The sequence below is a fragment of the Geotrypetes seraphini genome, chromosome 6, assembly GCF_902459505.1.
Source record: "Geotrypetes seraphini chromosome 6, aGeoSer1.1, whole genome shotgun sequence".
In the NCBI taxonomy this organism is placed as follows: Eukaryota; Metazoa; Chordata; class Amphibia; order Gymnophiona; family Dermophiidae; genus Geotrypetes; species Geotrypetes seraphini.
In genome coordinates this window covers 251,961,721-251,976,013 of record NC_047089.1, presented here as the reverse complement: position 1 = coordinate 251,976,013, position 14,293 = coordinate 251,961,721, and the positions used below count along the sequence as shown (strand labels likewise).

Genomic DNA, 14,293 nt, shown 5'->3' with positions numbered 1-14,293 from the left:
GACAAATATCAGGAAGTTCTGCTTCACGCAACGAGTGGTGGACACCTGGAATACTCTCCTGGAGGAGGTTATTGCGGAATCCACCGTTCTAGGATTTAAAAGCAAACTAGATGCACATCTCCTTACGAAAGGCATAGAGGGATATGGGTGACAAAAATTACGCCAGGTGTACACCTGGTTGGGCGTGCGCGGATCGCCGGACTTGATGGACCGAAGGTATGATTCGGAGATGGCACTCTTATGTTCTAGATGTCTCAAGCCAACTGGTCCAAATCTTTTGAAAATCATTTGAAGTCTATTTCTACATAAGGCAGAGTCCGTTCGACATTAAATATATGTAGGTCAACAAGCCATGCCTCCTTTCCAGTTGGGCATTAAAATATTTACACATGAATGGCTACAAAATAGTGCTGAACAAGATGTGCACCTCAATCCAAATTAACAATTAACGACAATAACCGATTGTTAGTGCTCAATTTTTTTAAAAATTTCTCTTTTAAATTTTTAGAATTGTAAACCATCTAGGTACAAGTTGATAGACGGTATTTCAAGTAGATAATAAACTTGGAAACTTAGGGCTCCTTTTATCAAGGTGCGCTGTGTGCGTTAGCGCGTCGGACATTTCATTACGCAATAACCTCCGCCTTACACCAAAAACTAACGCCTCGTCAATGGAGGCGTTAGCGACTAGCGTTAACCGCCTACCGAAGCTTGATAAACGGAGTCCTAAGTGCTCAATTATTGACACTAATTGCTCAACAAAATTGGACAGACAGTTTTGATCGCCATATATAGAATCCAGGGAGTGTTTGTTATAAAATATTGATCTGGCACACATGCCTATAAGTGCACATTCTGTGCTGGTATCTCTAACATACCTCATTTTAAGCACCCTGTTCTAGAATGAGGGATATCCGGAAGCCCAGCCGAGATCCAGGACAGGATTGGGACTGCCTCTATGAGAATGTAGCTTAAATCTCCGTATCTGTACTACACAACCTTCCACCGGGGCATTGGTTCATTTCTGACTTAAAGGGAAGCATGAATTCTGAGGATCCAACACCTAAAACGCCAGAGAGCTTTCGGATCCAAGCAGGAGCCAGATTCAGTTCGGAAGTCTTACATTGTAAGAACATAAGATTTGCCACTGCTGGGTCAGACCAGTGGTCCATCGTGCCCAGCAGTCCGCTCACGTGGCGGCCCTTAGGTCAAAGACCAGTGCACTATTTGAGTCTAGCCCAGGAGTGGGCAACTCCGGTCCTCAAGGGCCGGAATCCAGTCGGGTTTTCAGGATTTCCCCAATGAATATGTATTGAAAGCAGTGCATGCAAATAGATCTCATGCATATTGTGACAGGGAAGCCCATGTCCCAGTGAAAAGGACTGTTAAACCTCCCCAGCATGCAGCACGGGGCTCTGTAAAACCTGGCCTGGAGCAAGGACAGCTGGCTCAGCCAGGGGTGAGAGAGAAAAGGCAGGTCACAAGAGCCGGATAGGGAGGGCACTGAAAACTAATAATTTCCCCTATCACTCCTTTCCCCAAGTCAGGGAGAAACCTGAGACCAATTTGGAGAGGGGTGGAGTCAGACCCCGGAGTTTGTAGGCTGGGAAGCCTCAAATGGGAAACAAGCAGAGGCAGCAGGGGAGAGGCTCAGCTGGCTCTGATTGGGAAAGCCAAACAACCCACGGTGATCCTAGCTTCCACACTTTGCCTAAGCCCCAGCAGGGACGTTTTGCAGGAGGCCAGCCCACAAGGAGAGGCAGTATAACCCACAGGAGCTATAGTGACTTGCCTATTAAACCCCAGAGGGAAGGGCTGGAAGTTTACCCTACGGGAAATGCTGCAGGGGAGCTGGCAAACATGCAGAGAGGGGGATAGGATGTAAAGCCTGGAATGAATGTGGAAATGGAAAGCCAGGGTTCCCAAGAGTGTGAGTGGGAAATGTGTAGTGATCCTGGGGATAGTGTGGGTGATGAGGACATGGATCTGGGAGAGTACAGTGTATGAGGGTCCCATCCATTCTTATAAAGAAAGTTTTCTGTTTCCTTTAAACTTGGGCCAGAGCTTAATTAAGTGAGAATGCTTGTGTAAATAAACCCAGTATTCAGACTCCCTAGGAGCAGGAGATAAAGAAGATAAGGGTCACATCGGGAGGGCCTGGAGACCTTAAACTAAAGGGAGGCGTGGCCCTCACAGCCTGGCAGGCAGGGCTGTGGATGTTCCTTGGGAGCTGAAACGTGAGAAAGCTGGCACGGGACGTGCTCAGCTGTAAAGCAAGGAACAGTGGTCAGGAGAAATTGATAAACCCAAAAGAGATGTGGGACAGTGAAGGTACTGAACTACTGGGGCAATTTTGAGTTTTGGAATTTTGATTATTGTGGTGAAAATGGGCTTTCCAGTCCCTGAGTTAAGCCCAATATGACTCTCCTGGACTGAACTGTATGAGAGTACGGGAAGCGCCTGGGCGCATCTAAGAAGCCAAGTTTGAATGTTTTTTTTTTCTTATTTTTATTTGGGACACTAATAAACCTGATGCTGTTTTCCAGAAATCCGGTATCCGGGTTTTTCCTTCACTTAACCATATAAAAGGTGTACAAAATTCTTGCTTGTGGTCCGAGCCAGGTTTTCCTGGGTACTGGCCCGGCCACAATATTCATTGGGGAGTTGCCCAGCCCTGGTCTAGCCTTACTTGCGTCTGTTCTGTTCCAGTAGGAACTTATCCAACCTTGACTTGAATCCCTGGAGGGTGTTTTCCCCCATAACAGCCTCCGGAAGAGCGTTCCAGATTTCTACCACTCTCTGGTTGAAGAAGAACTTCCTTACGTTTGTACGAATCTATCCCCTTTTAACTTTAGCGAGTGTCTTCTCGTTCTCTCCACTTTGTAAGGATGCAAAGTGGAAATTTCCTCATGCCAGACAGTCTCTTTCCAGCATAACCCGCTAGAAAGACATCTGATATTTCTTGTGAATGCTGATGCATTTTCAAGGCACTGCCTCTCTCAATCTAACCTTACCTCTTTTAATAGATATAAACTGTCTTGTTTTGAGGACAATGGGGGTAAAAGTCCTGAACCGCTGGGTAGTCACCTTCAAACCGCGCTCGCAAGGCTGGCAGGAAGGTACTTGATCATGTACAGATTTCAACTTTTAAAGCAATATACATACTATTAAGCATCTGCACCCAGGACTCCATGGATACGTCACCCACATGCAGTGGCGTAGCTAGGGAGGTTGGCACCCGGCATCACCGTGCTGTGTGTCCTCTGCTCTTCTCCTCTGTACTGTGTGTCTCCCCTCCCTCACTGCTTGAGCACCTCTCCCCGCCCCCCTCCCCCGCATACCTCTTGAAACGTTCACAGGCACGAGTATCTTCCACCTGCTGTTCACGCCAGCCTCAGCTCCCTTCTAATATCACGTCCTATTCCTGTAACCTGGAAGTGATGTGAAAAAGGAGCCAAGGCTGGTGCGAGAAGCAGATGAAAGATGCGGCTCGTACTGGCAAATATTTCAAGAGGTATGTGGGAGGGGGTGGAGAGGAGGAGCCCCCGTGAAGATGGCGCCCAGGGTGGGCAGTTCTCCCCTCCCACCCAGCTCCTCCTTTAATAATAATAATAACTTTATTTTTATATACCACAAAGAGTTCTAAGTGGTTTACAAGGGAAGAGACTGTATACAGACAGTGACATTACAGAGAACTTTCGAAATTACATTGGCATTCTAAGTTTAGTCAGGTTTATCTGGAAGTGTTTTGGAAGTACATCAGGTTGAAGTGGAGTCAGAGAAATTTGTTAAAGAGATAAATTTTTATTGACTTCCTAAACATTTGGTAGGAAAGTGCCTACATGTGAGATTATACCAGCCTGCTTGTCATCAGAGAATTCATATTACTTATTATTATAAACTGCTTCCTGTACACTCCATGATAATTTCTTCAGCTGGGAGCATTCTCTATCAAGGCTTTATTCCTGAAGTAAAGAATTTGATTCTATCAAATCTTGGCCCGGTCTTACCTCAATCAGAGTCAATCCAAGAGCTGCGACTGCAGCTCGAACGCTGCTACTCGCAAGAGTCCCCGTGACCTTTCTACGCTCAAATTCAACTTCTGACATCTGCTTCTGGGCTGCAATCGCCAAGGCCTTCTCCCTGGCTTCATTAATAAACGGGATTTTCAGCCTCTCTTGAAGAATGCTATTCTGACTGCACTTGAAATATTGAATAGGCTGTGAGTTAAGGGGACCTGTAATAAAGAAAGCCATTTATCATTTTAAATGACAAATGCACACCTTGCTTTTATTCTCAGACCATAATCCATACTAGACAAATTACATGCAATCAACTACCGGGTACACCTGTATTGAGTGTGTCCTGCAATTATAGCATCATTTATTTTTTTATTTAATTTTCTCTATTGTTCTCCCAGGGGAGCTCAGAACGGTGACGGGACAAAAGTGTGCGAGACTTCAGCGCGCCGACATTTCAGTGCAAGACACCAGCGTGCCGCCTAAAAAGGAACTTTTAAAGAGCTCCAACGGGGGGTGTGGGGGGAACCCCCCTCCACTTTACTTCAGACTGTTCGCGCTGCTGTTGGGGGGGTTGCAACCAGTGTTCCCGCTAAGCTGCGCTGGCGTGCGCTGGCGCACAAAATATTACATCGCAGCGCACAAGTTTCACGTCACAGTGCACACTCGAGCGGAGGTGAGAGGAAGCGGCGGCGGTCTGCCCTGATCGCCTAAGATGCAGCAGCGGCGGCATCCCCGTAATTTACGGGGATCATGAAAGGAGCCGCCGCTGCTGCATCTTAGGCGATCAGGGCAGACCGCCACCGCTTCCTCTCACCACCGCTCGAGTGTAATGTAATGTAATGTAATTTATTTCTTATATACCGCTACATCCGTTAGGTTCTAAGCGGTTTACAGAAAATATACATTAAGATTAGAAATAAGAAAGGTACTGCGCTGTGACGTGAAACTTGTGCGCTGCGATGTAATATTTTGTGCGCCAGCGCACGCCAGCGCAGCTTAGCGGGAACACTGGTTGCAACCCCCCCCACAGTATAGCGAAAACTTAACTTTTTTCTAAAAAATCAGGAAAATGTTAAGTACAGAGAAGAGCAACTAAGCTAGTAAAGGGTATGGAAAACCTCTCATATACTGACAGACTGAAAAAGTTGGGGCTTTTCTCCCTGGAGAAGCGGAGACTTAGAGGAGACATGATAGAAACCTTCAAGATCCTGAAGGGCATAGAAAAAGTAGACAGGGACAGATTTTTCAAATTATGGGGAATCACAAGTACAAGGGGGCACTCGGAGAAATTGAAAGGGGAGAGGTTTAGAACAAATGCCAGGAAGTTCTTTTTCACACAGAGGGTGGTGGATACATGGAACGCGCTTCCGGAGGCCGTGATAGGCCAGAGCACATTACAGGGCTTCAAAGAAGGTTTGGATAGGTTCCTAGAGGATAAAGGGATTGAGGGGTACAGATAGGAGTAGAGGTAGGTTATAGGAATAGTCAGGGACCACTGCTCAGGCAATGGGCCTGATGGGACGCCGCGGGAGCGGACCGCTGGGCGAGATGGACCTCTGGTCTGCCTCAGCGGAGGCAACTTTTTATGTTCTTATGTTCTTACTCTATAATGGGAGGGTTCCAATGCCCCCAATCCCTCCCAAGGGCAGCGCGAAGAGTATGAAGTAAACTGGGAGGGTTCCTCACTCACACCCCGCATCGGAGCTCTTTAAAAGTCACTTTTTAGGCGGCGCGCTGGGGGTCTTGCGTTGAACTGTCGGCGCTGCAATGTCGGCGCACTGAAGTCTCGCACACGAATGGCTATGAACCTCAGAACGGTTTACATGAATTTATTCTGGTACTCGAGCATTTTTCCCTGTCCGTCCTGGTGGGCTCACACTCTATCTAACGGACCTGGGGCAATGGGGGGCCCAGTGACTTGCCCAGGGGCACAAGAAGCAGCGCGTGTCAAAACCCACAACCTCAGGGTGCCGAGGCTGCAGCTCCAAACCCTGCGCCACACTCTCAGACATAGTACGGTAGGAGATAGCTTGGCAAACATTGTCCGACAGGGATGGCAAAACTTACCCCCCTATTTTAAGAAGGCGTGCTAGCCGATTTACCGCGTGCTAAATGCTAACACGCCCATTATAATCGATGGACGTTTTAAATCGGTGAGCGCCTTAGTTAACAAAGTATGGTAAAACATAATATGACATACACGGGATGGTGAGCCTAGTATTCCAAAGCATGGGTAACGTACGTCGAATGGCACGACTTGGCAAAATTGGTAAGGCAAGTGGGCGTGATGAATTATAGCCCAGAAAACATGGAACAGCAAATATAGTGTGGCAGACATGGCATGAGAGAAAGTGTGGCAAACTTAATTTGGTAAATATGGCGTATAGTAAAAAAGGCATTTATTTATTTGTTTGTTTAATTCGTTTTCCCCAAAGAGCTCAAATTTTCGCGTCTCCCATCTTTTCTTGATAAACTCATCATTCCCTCTTGCCCTCCCCGGACCTCGGCTGATCAGAATTTACTGACCAAGAATTCTACTACACTAGAAAAACTAACTTTTCCGTTGAAGCTCCAACTTTATGGAACGCCATGCCACCTCAACTCCGCCTCGAAAATTCACTCGACAGATTCAAGTCTAAACTAAAAACGTTCTTATTCCAAGACGCATACCATAGCGTCTAAATATTTCCTTTCTAACAGCCCGCAAAATAAACACGAACCGCTTTTAAGAAGCGATCCCCGTTCCTAGTGTTTTATCCTCCCCTCTCTTCCCTTTAATTAATTTGTTTTTAATGATGTAATTATTAACTTTCCGCTCAAGCTCATGTTCATATTTGTAATTTGTCTATTTAATGTTCACATTTCCCCCCCCCTACAAAAATTCATTTTTAGCATTGTAAACCGGCCAGGTGCATGTCGGTGGTCGGTATATTAAAATTCATTAAACTTGAAACTTGAAACACATAGAGGGGCATAATCGAAAGGGACGTCTAAGTCCGTTTACGTCCATCTCGCAAGTCGTCCAAAGTTAAAAAGAGCCTAAGACACATTTTCGAAAGATACATCCAACTTTTTTTTTACTTTCGAAAATTGTATAATTATACGTCCTGCCGATCTGATCGTCCAAGCCGCTAAATCTTTATACCACATTTCCGTCCAACTTTCCGTCCAAGTCCAAAACGCCTAGAACAAACCCTGTTGGTCGTGGGAGGGGTCTGCAAAGTGATGGACTGAACACCCAGACATGGCGCCTAAATAGTGGGGTATCTCACAGGGCACTGTTGTGAACTTCACAAAAAGGGTGTCATGGCTTCTCCTCCTACAGCTCCCTTATAGGTTATGGTGACCCCCCAAACCACCTCCAGAATCCCCTAGACCCACTTATCTACCACCCCAATAGCCCTTATGGCTGCAGGAGCCACTTATATGCCAGTAAAAAAGGGTTTTGGGGGTGTATAGGGCAGTGCATGTTTAAGTATCAATGCAGTGATTACAGGGGCTTATGGAGGGGTTTATGGGCTTGGGTCCTCCTCTCTATGGGTCCCTAACCCACCCCCAAGATGACTTAAGCTGCCTCTGGGCTGGACGACTAGGCTTTCCTATGCCAGGCGGCCAGGTGACGATGGTCTGGAGGCTGAATTTTAAAGTTGTGAATAAAATTTTTATGGGGATGGGGGGGTTGGTGATCACTGGGGTAGTGTATGGGGGTCTGTTTTATGTGTTTTCAGTGCTTATCTGGTGAGTTTAGATGGGATTTTGTGACTTAGACCATGTTTTACATGGTCTAAGTCACAACGTCCAAGTTCCGTCTAGGCTCTGTTGTTAAACTTTCGGTTATACATGCAGTACGACTAAGTCTAAGCCAGCCCACGTCCTGCCCAGCTCCTGCCCTTGACACGCCTCCCGAGACGCCCGTTTAGCTTTGGACGTTGAGCGGCACTATGAAGGCCTAGGTCATTTAGAAATACGTCCAACACCCGTTGGACCAACACCCGTACGTCCAACACCCGTTCTTTACCGTTTTTATTTTTGGCACTTGGACGTTTTTGAGAAATGTTCTTCCAAGTGCCGACTTAGGCCGGTTTTTGGACGTTTTTCTCTTTCGATTATGAACTCCATAATATACAGTTAACAGGTTACAATGTACCATAGTTACAGTTTTAAGTTTTTGATACCTACTAGAGATCTAATATCAATAGACGTGGAGGAACATAATCAAAAGAAACGTCTAAGTCCATTTTGGCCTAACTCACAAGTCATCCAAAGTCGGACACGGGAAAAGGTCCATTTTCAAAAAATGCGTCCAGCATCTTTTTTTTTTCCTGAAAATCAACCAACTGTACGCCCAGCCGTCTTATCGTCCAGACCGCTAAGTCATCCATCTTTATACCCCATTTTTGTCCAAAAATTCATCCAAGTCAAAAATGCCTAGAAAAAGACCTTTTGGATGAGGGAGGGGCTAGAAAAGTAAGGGACTGGACACCCAGACATGGCAACAGAGTAGTGGGGCACCTTACAGGGCACTGCTGTGAACTTCACAAAAAGGGTGCCACATAAACATCTCACCACAACTCCCTTATAGATCATGGTGATCCCCGCAAAACACCCCCAGAATCTACTAGACCCACCTATCTACCACCCCAATAGCCCTTATGGCTGAAGGTGCCACTTATATGGCAGTACAAAAGGGTTTGGGGGGGGTTGAGGGGTGCACATGTTTCACCATGAATGCAGTGATTAGAGTGGCTTATGGGCCTTGGTCCTCCTCTCCATGGTTCAATAACCCACCCCCAAGACCACTTAAGCCATCTCTGTGCAGCTCTACTAGGCTTTCCTATGCCAGGGTGCCAAGTGCTGAGGTTCTGGAGGCAGATATGCAAAGTTGTTATTACGTTTTTTATAAGGTGGGGGGGCTGTGTGTGGGGGTCTGTACTTTGTGTCTGCAGTGCTTATCTGGTCACTTTGGATACCTTTTATGGACTTAGACCTGGTTTAAGATGGTCTAAGACTAAGTCACAACATCCAAGTTCCGTCTAGGCAGTGTTGTAAAAACCTTTGGTACATGCAGTACGACTAAGTCTAGGACGGGCCAAGGCCCGCCCAAATCCCGCCCTCACCACTCCTCCTGAAACGCCCCTTTTAGCAGCACTGTGAAGGCTGTGAAATACATCTAAAACCCTGTTCGATTATCGGCACTTGGACGTTTTTTGTTACTGATCTTCCAAGTGCCGATTTAGGCCGGTTTTTAGACGTTTTTCTGTTTCAATTATCAAGTTTCAAGTTGAATAAATTTTGATTTTACGCAATATCCAATATTTCAATGCGTATTACATAATTCTAGTATACAATAAAAGGCAGGGATGACAAATACAAATGAGACAAAATAATACAGACTAATCATTATGTTCTATTGATACAAACTGGAACAAATAGGTAAAGGGTAGAAATACGATTTATACAATTTATTAAAGAAAAAAAAAACCATTTAAGGTTTGCACACAAGGATAGGGTCATTTGAGAAAGAATATAAAAATAATTGATTAAAAATGCTTTAATTATTTTGAAATAATTCAAAATATGAGATAATGTTAAGAATGATTGATCAGTTTAAATGTAAATGAGCCCCATAATATACAGTTTACAGGTTGATTTTGCTATAGTTACAGTTCAAGATGTTTCAATCCAAGTTGTATCCTAATGTAACATTTCTTTTGATCCATCGGTCATGGCGTTCAGCTAATTGTGGCAGGGGGGATTCCCTTGCTGCAATCAGCTCAGTGGCAACATGATTCTCTAAATGGCACCTGTGACATGGACACCGGTTAGAGAACCGGGGGGGGGGGGAGGGGTTAGGCGTCTGTCTGTATAGGACGCCCAAGTGTGATTCTCAAAAGCCGCTTAGGCAGCTGCTGAATGGGCATCCTATACAGAATCAGGCCCTTTTTGTGAATCTAGGAATCTCTCCTCCCCACTTCCCTTTTTATGGATCAACTTACCTGCTACAGTTTTGCTCACCGGTAGGAGGTTTGGACTATTCGTGGGCAGCAAAGCCGATGGCAAAGGGAGGGTGCCTATTCCTTCAATCAGGAACACAAATTCTCCAATCTAAAACAAAACAGCATCTGCATATCAGGTGTGAAAAGTGCAGAAGCAGAACGTGTGATCCACCTGTAAGCTAACAAGAGAAACTGGATTCCATAGTATGAAATAGTTTTATCTACTGCAAGCTGAAATGAGGTGTGCCTAGAATCTCAAAGTAAGACCATGCTGAAAAGTCATATTACACGTGGCGGGGCGTTTTCATAACATACGGCTGATTTGGACTTATGGCGCTAGACGTCCAAAGTCAGCAGTAAGAGAAGGCAAACCACCATATGTCTAGAAATATATATATTTTTAAAAATCCTCTCTCTGGACGTCCAGGCCATTGGGACACCTAGACCGTCAGGATGTCTACCTTTATACCACATTTTCAAACAAAATTTTCTCCCAAACGCCCAGAACCAAGCCCATTTCGATAAGAACATAACATAAGCATTGCCTCTGCCGGGTCAGACCAGGGGTCCATCGTGCCCAGCAGTCCACTCCCACAGCGGCCCCCCCAGGTCCATGACCTGTAAGTGATCCTTTACCTAAACCTTTTATTCCCTAATCATTTATTATTCTGTATAGTAACCCTCTATCTATACCCTTCAATCCCCTTCTCCTTCAGGAAGTCATCCAATCCCTTTTTGAAACCCAATATCGTACTCTGACCTATCACCTCTTCTGGAAGCGCATTCCAGGTGTCTATCACCCTCTGCGTGAAGAAGAACTTCCTAGCATTTGTTCTGAATCTGTCTCCTTTCAATTTTTCTGAATGCCCTCTTGTTTTTGTTGTACCCGCTAGTCTAAAGAATCTGTCCCTCTCCACCCTCTCAATTGCCTTTTATGATCTTATAAGTCTCTATCATGTCCCCTCTAAGTCTCTGCTTTTCCAGGGAAAAGAGCCCTGGAAAAGCAGACTTAGAGGGGATATTACATTACATTACATTAGTGACTTCTATTCCGCCTGTACCTTGCAGTTCTAAGCGGATTACAGTAGAAGATAGCTGGACATTTCCAGGAAGTTACAATTTAGGGTCGGTTACATAGTAGAGGCATTGGTGAGAGATAGAAGGGAGGAGAATTGAGGTATACGCAGTTTGGAGGGAAGATGCAGTTTGGGGTTGGTTAATTGATAGAGTCATTGAGGAGATATTAGTAGAGGGGTAGGAGGTCAGCTGGAAATTTGCAAGGAGGAGGGAGGATGCGAGGGGGGGTAAGAAGGCTGTATAGTTTTTTTGAAAAGCAGAGTTTTGATTTCTTTTCGAAATGATTTAAAGCCACTTGTAATTGTCAGTAGGTTGGAGATGGAGGGGTCCAGCTTCGCTGCTTGGATATGATAGAGACTTATAAGATCATAAGGGAGGGGCCAGTCCTGTAATGGACTGACCACCCTGACATGGCAACAGAGTAGTGGGGCACCTTACAGGGCATTCTGTGAACTTCACAAAAAGGGTGCCAGATAAACATCTCACTAGGTGCGAGGTGGAGGTGGGGATTCTGGTGGGTAGGGGGGGTAGGTTTTTGTGGGTCTTTGTGAAGGAAGACGTGAATGACCTGACTGTTCCTGCTCTTTTTCTTGTTAATTGTTGTTGGTATGTTGTACTCAAAGAGTAGCAAGATTCCAGAACCCCAAATAGTAGTGGAATCCCCAAAGATTCCATGCTAGTGATCCCAGGTCAAGCAGTGGCTTTCCCCACATCTATTTCAATACCATAAGAATAGCCATACTGGGTCAGACCAATGGTCCGTCTAGCCCAGTATCCTGTTTCCAAGTGGCCAATCCAGGTCACAAGTACCTGGCAGAAACCCAAATAGTAACAAGATTCCAGAATCTCAAAGAGTTGCAAAATTCTAGAACCACAAGATTCCATATGGAATCCCCAAATAGTAGCGAGATTCCAGAATTCCAAAGAGTAGCAACATTCCATGCGGAATCCCCAAAGAGTAGCAAGATTCCAGAACCCCAAATAGTAGCAATGTTCCATGTGGAACCCCAAAAGAGTAGCAAGATTTTATAACCCCGAGATTCAATGCAGAATCCCTAAAGAGTAGCAAGATTCCATGCTAGAGATTCCAGAGCAAGCAGTGGCTTCTCCCACTATGGACTATGGACTTTTCTTCCAGGAACTTGTCCAAACCTTTCTTAAAACCAGCTAAGTTAACTGCTCTTATCACATCCTCTGGCAATGCGTTTCAGAGCTTAACTATTCTCTGAGTGAATAAAAAATATTTCCTCCGATTGGTTTTAAAAGTATCTCTCTGCCCTTACTTTTCTCACAGTTTCCCCCTAAACCTACTGGTAAGTGTAAAATGCCCATTCTGATATAGATATAGGAAAATTGTATTGCTTGGATTTAATTTCCTCTTTGTTTCCACATTAGAAGCAAAGGTGGCAGATCCCGAGCACTAGTCTCAAATTAATGACCACCCATGGGAGCTAATTTAAATGAAGCACAATCTTTCTTCCACATAACTAAAGGTTCACTGTAAACTCTCTCTTCTATTCTAGACACCAAATGAATCTACCCTGCATCAAGAATGGCATCTTGGTCATGTCTCGAGGGAAAAACTAAGTGAAAAAACATATTGGGAGCAAGTTTGAAAAGCCCATGTGGTGACTTTATAAAGATGCGGAAAGGCAGGCTCCGGCCTAGTACATGGAAATGCTATGTTCCTGCATGACTATGATATGGATATGTTTTCACATCAGCATAATGTGATCATTTTTGCCGACCGATTTAACATGTTTGTTTTTATTTACTGAGGGCTAGTTTCTCAAAAGTTTGCATTAAAAACCCATGGGCCACTGTTGCGGCCGTTATTGTAGCTATGGAATGTTTCTAGATTTTTCCTTTGCGAGAGGCATTTGTCGATTTGAACTTTCTCTTCCTTCTAGGAAAGGAATTCAAGGAGTTAAGAATTTTAGCAGCTCTCTGGCGTTTAAATTTCCCCAACTATGGAATGAACTTCCCCTAATTTTGAGGTGTTCCAGCTACCTTCCAGCTCTTCCGTAAACTTCTAAAACCTTTTTTATTCGCTAAACATTTTGAAAACTAACTCTCTTGTATTTCAGTTTACTTAATTTTTTTAAATTAGGGCTCCTTTTATCAAGGTGCGTTAGGCAGTTAATGCGTGGAAAACCGTGCGTTCAAACGCCTGCCGCGCTAGTCGCTAACGCCTCCATTGATGAGGCATTAGTTTTTAGGCTTGACGCAGGGGTTAGCGCGTGATGAAACGTCCGACGTGCTAACCCTCGTAGCGCGCCTTGATAAAAGGAGCCCTTATTCTTAACCGCGTCGAGATTCCTTTGGTTGTAGACCCAGGTTAAGTTTTAGTTTAGTTTATATATACAGTGGTACCTTGGATTACGAGCATAATCCGTTCCAGGAGCATGCTCGTAATCCAAAATGCTCGTTTATCAAAGCGAGTTTCCCCATTGGAAATAATGGAAACTCGCTTTGATGCGTTCCCCCTCCCCGCGATCAGGCACCCCCGCCACGATTGGGCACCCTCCCGACACGATCCGACATCCCCCCTGACACAATTGGGCACCCCCCCCCCCCCGCCGCTTCTTACCCTCATCTGGGCACTCTTGAAAATCGGCTTCCTCCTCTGCTGGGCCTTGAGCATGCTCAGATGCTCAAGGCCCAGCAGAGGAGAAGGCCGATTTTCAAGATTGCCCAGATGAGGGTAAGAAGCGGCGGGGGGGCGCCCAATTGTGTCAGGGGGGATGTCGGATCGTGTCGGGAGGGTGCCCAATCGTGGCGGGGGTGCCTGATCGCGGGGAGAGAGAGGGCCTTCCAGGGGAGCAATGACGGTTCTCGGAGGGGGGGGGGGAACGCATCAAAGCGAGTTTCCATTATTTCCTATGGGGAAACTCGCTTTGATAAACGAGCATTTTGGATTACGAGCATGCTCCTGGAACGGATTATGCTCGTAATCGTGGCAGGGGGGTGCCCAATCGTGTCGGGGGGGGTCGGATCATGGCAGGGGGGTGCCGGTTCGAGGCAGGGGGGGTGCCAGAACACAGTGGGGGGTGCCGGATTGCGGGGGGGGGGGGGTGCTCGTAAATCGAGCCATGCTCGGTTACCAAGGCACCGATTTTGCAAATGTTTTGGGCTGTATCCTATCGTAAACATCCTGTAACTGTTCTCTTGTAAATATCTTGTACCTTATTGTAAACA

The 14,293-nt window shown here is 45.7% G+C and overlaps 1 protein-coding gene across 2 annotated transcripts in view; it reads right to left on the bottom strand.

Annotated features, from left to right (window-relative positions):
• The window catches only part of CFAP47 (cilia and flagella associated protein 47), a 1,062,207-nt gene that overhangs the window by 472,046 nt on the left and 575,868 nt on the right, over positions 1-14,293 (bottom strand). For both annotated transcript variants that reach the window (XM_033947561.1, XM_033947559.1), the window contains exons 43-44: positions 10,019-10,127; positions 4,011-4,237 (exon numbers count right to left, since the gene is read on the bottom strand). In XM_033947561.1, the coding sequence (XP_033803452.1) occupies positions 4,011-4,237; positions 10,019-10,127 (336 nt within the window). The remainder of the gene's footprint in view (positions 1-4,010; positions 4,238-10,018; positions 10,128-14,293) is intronic.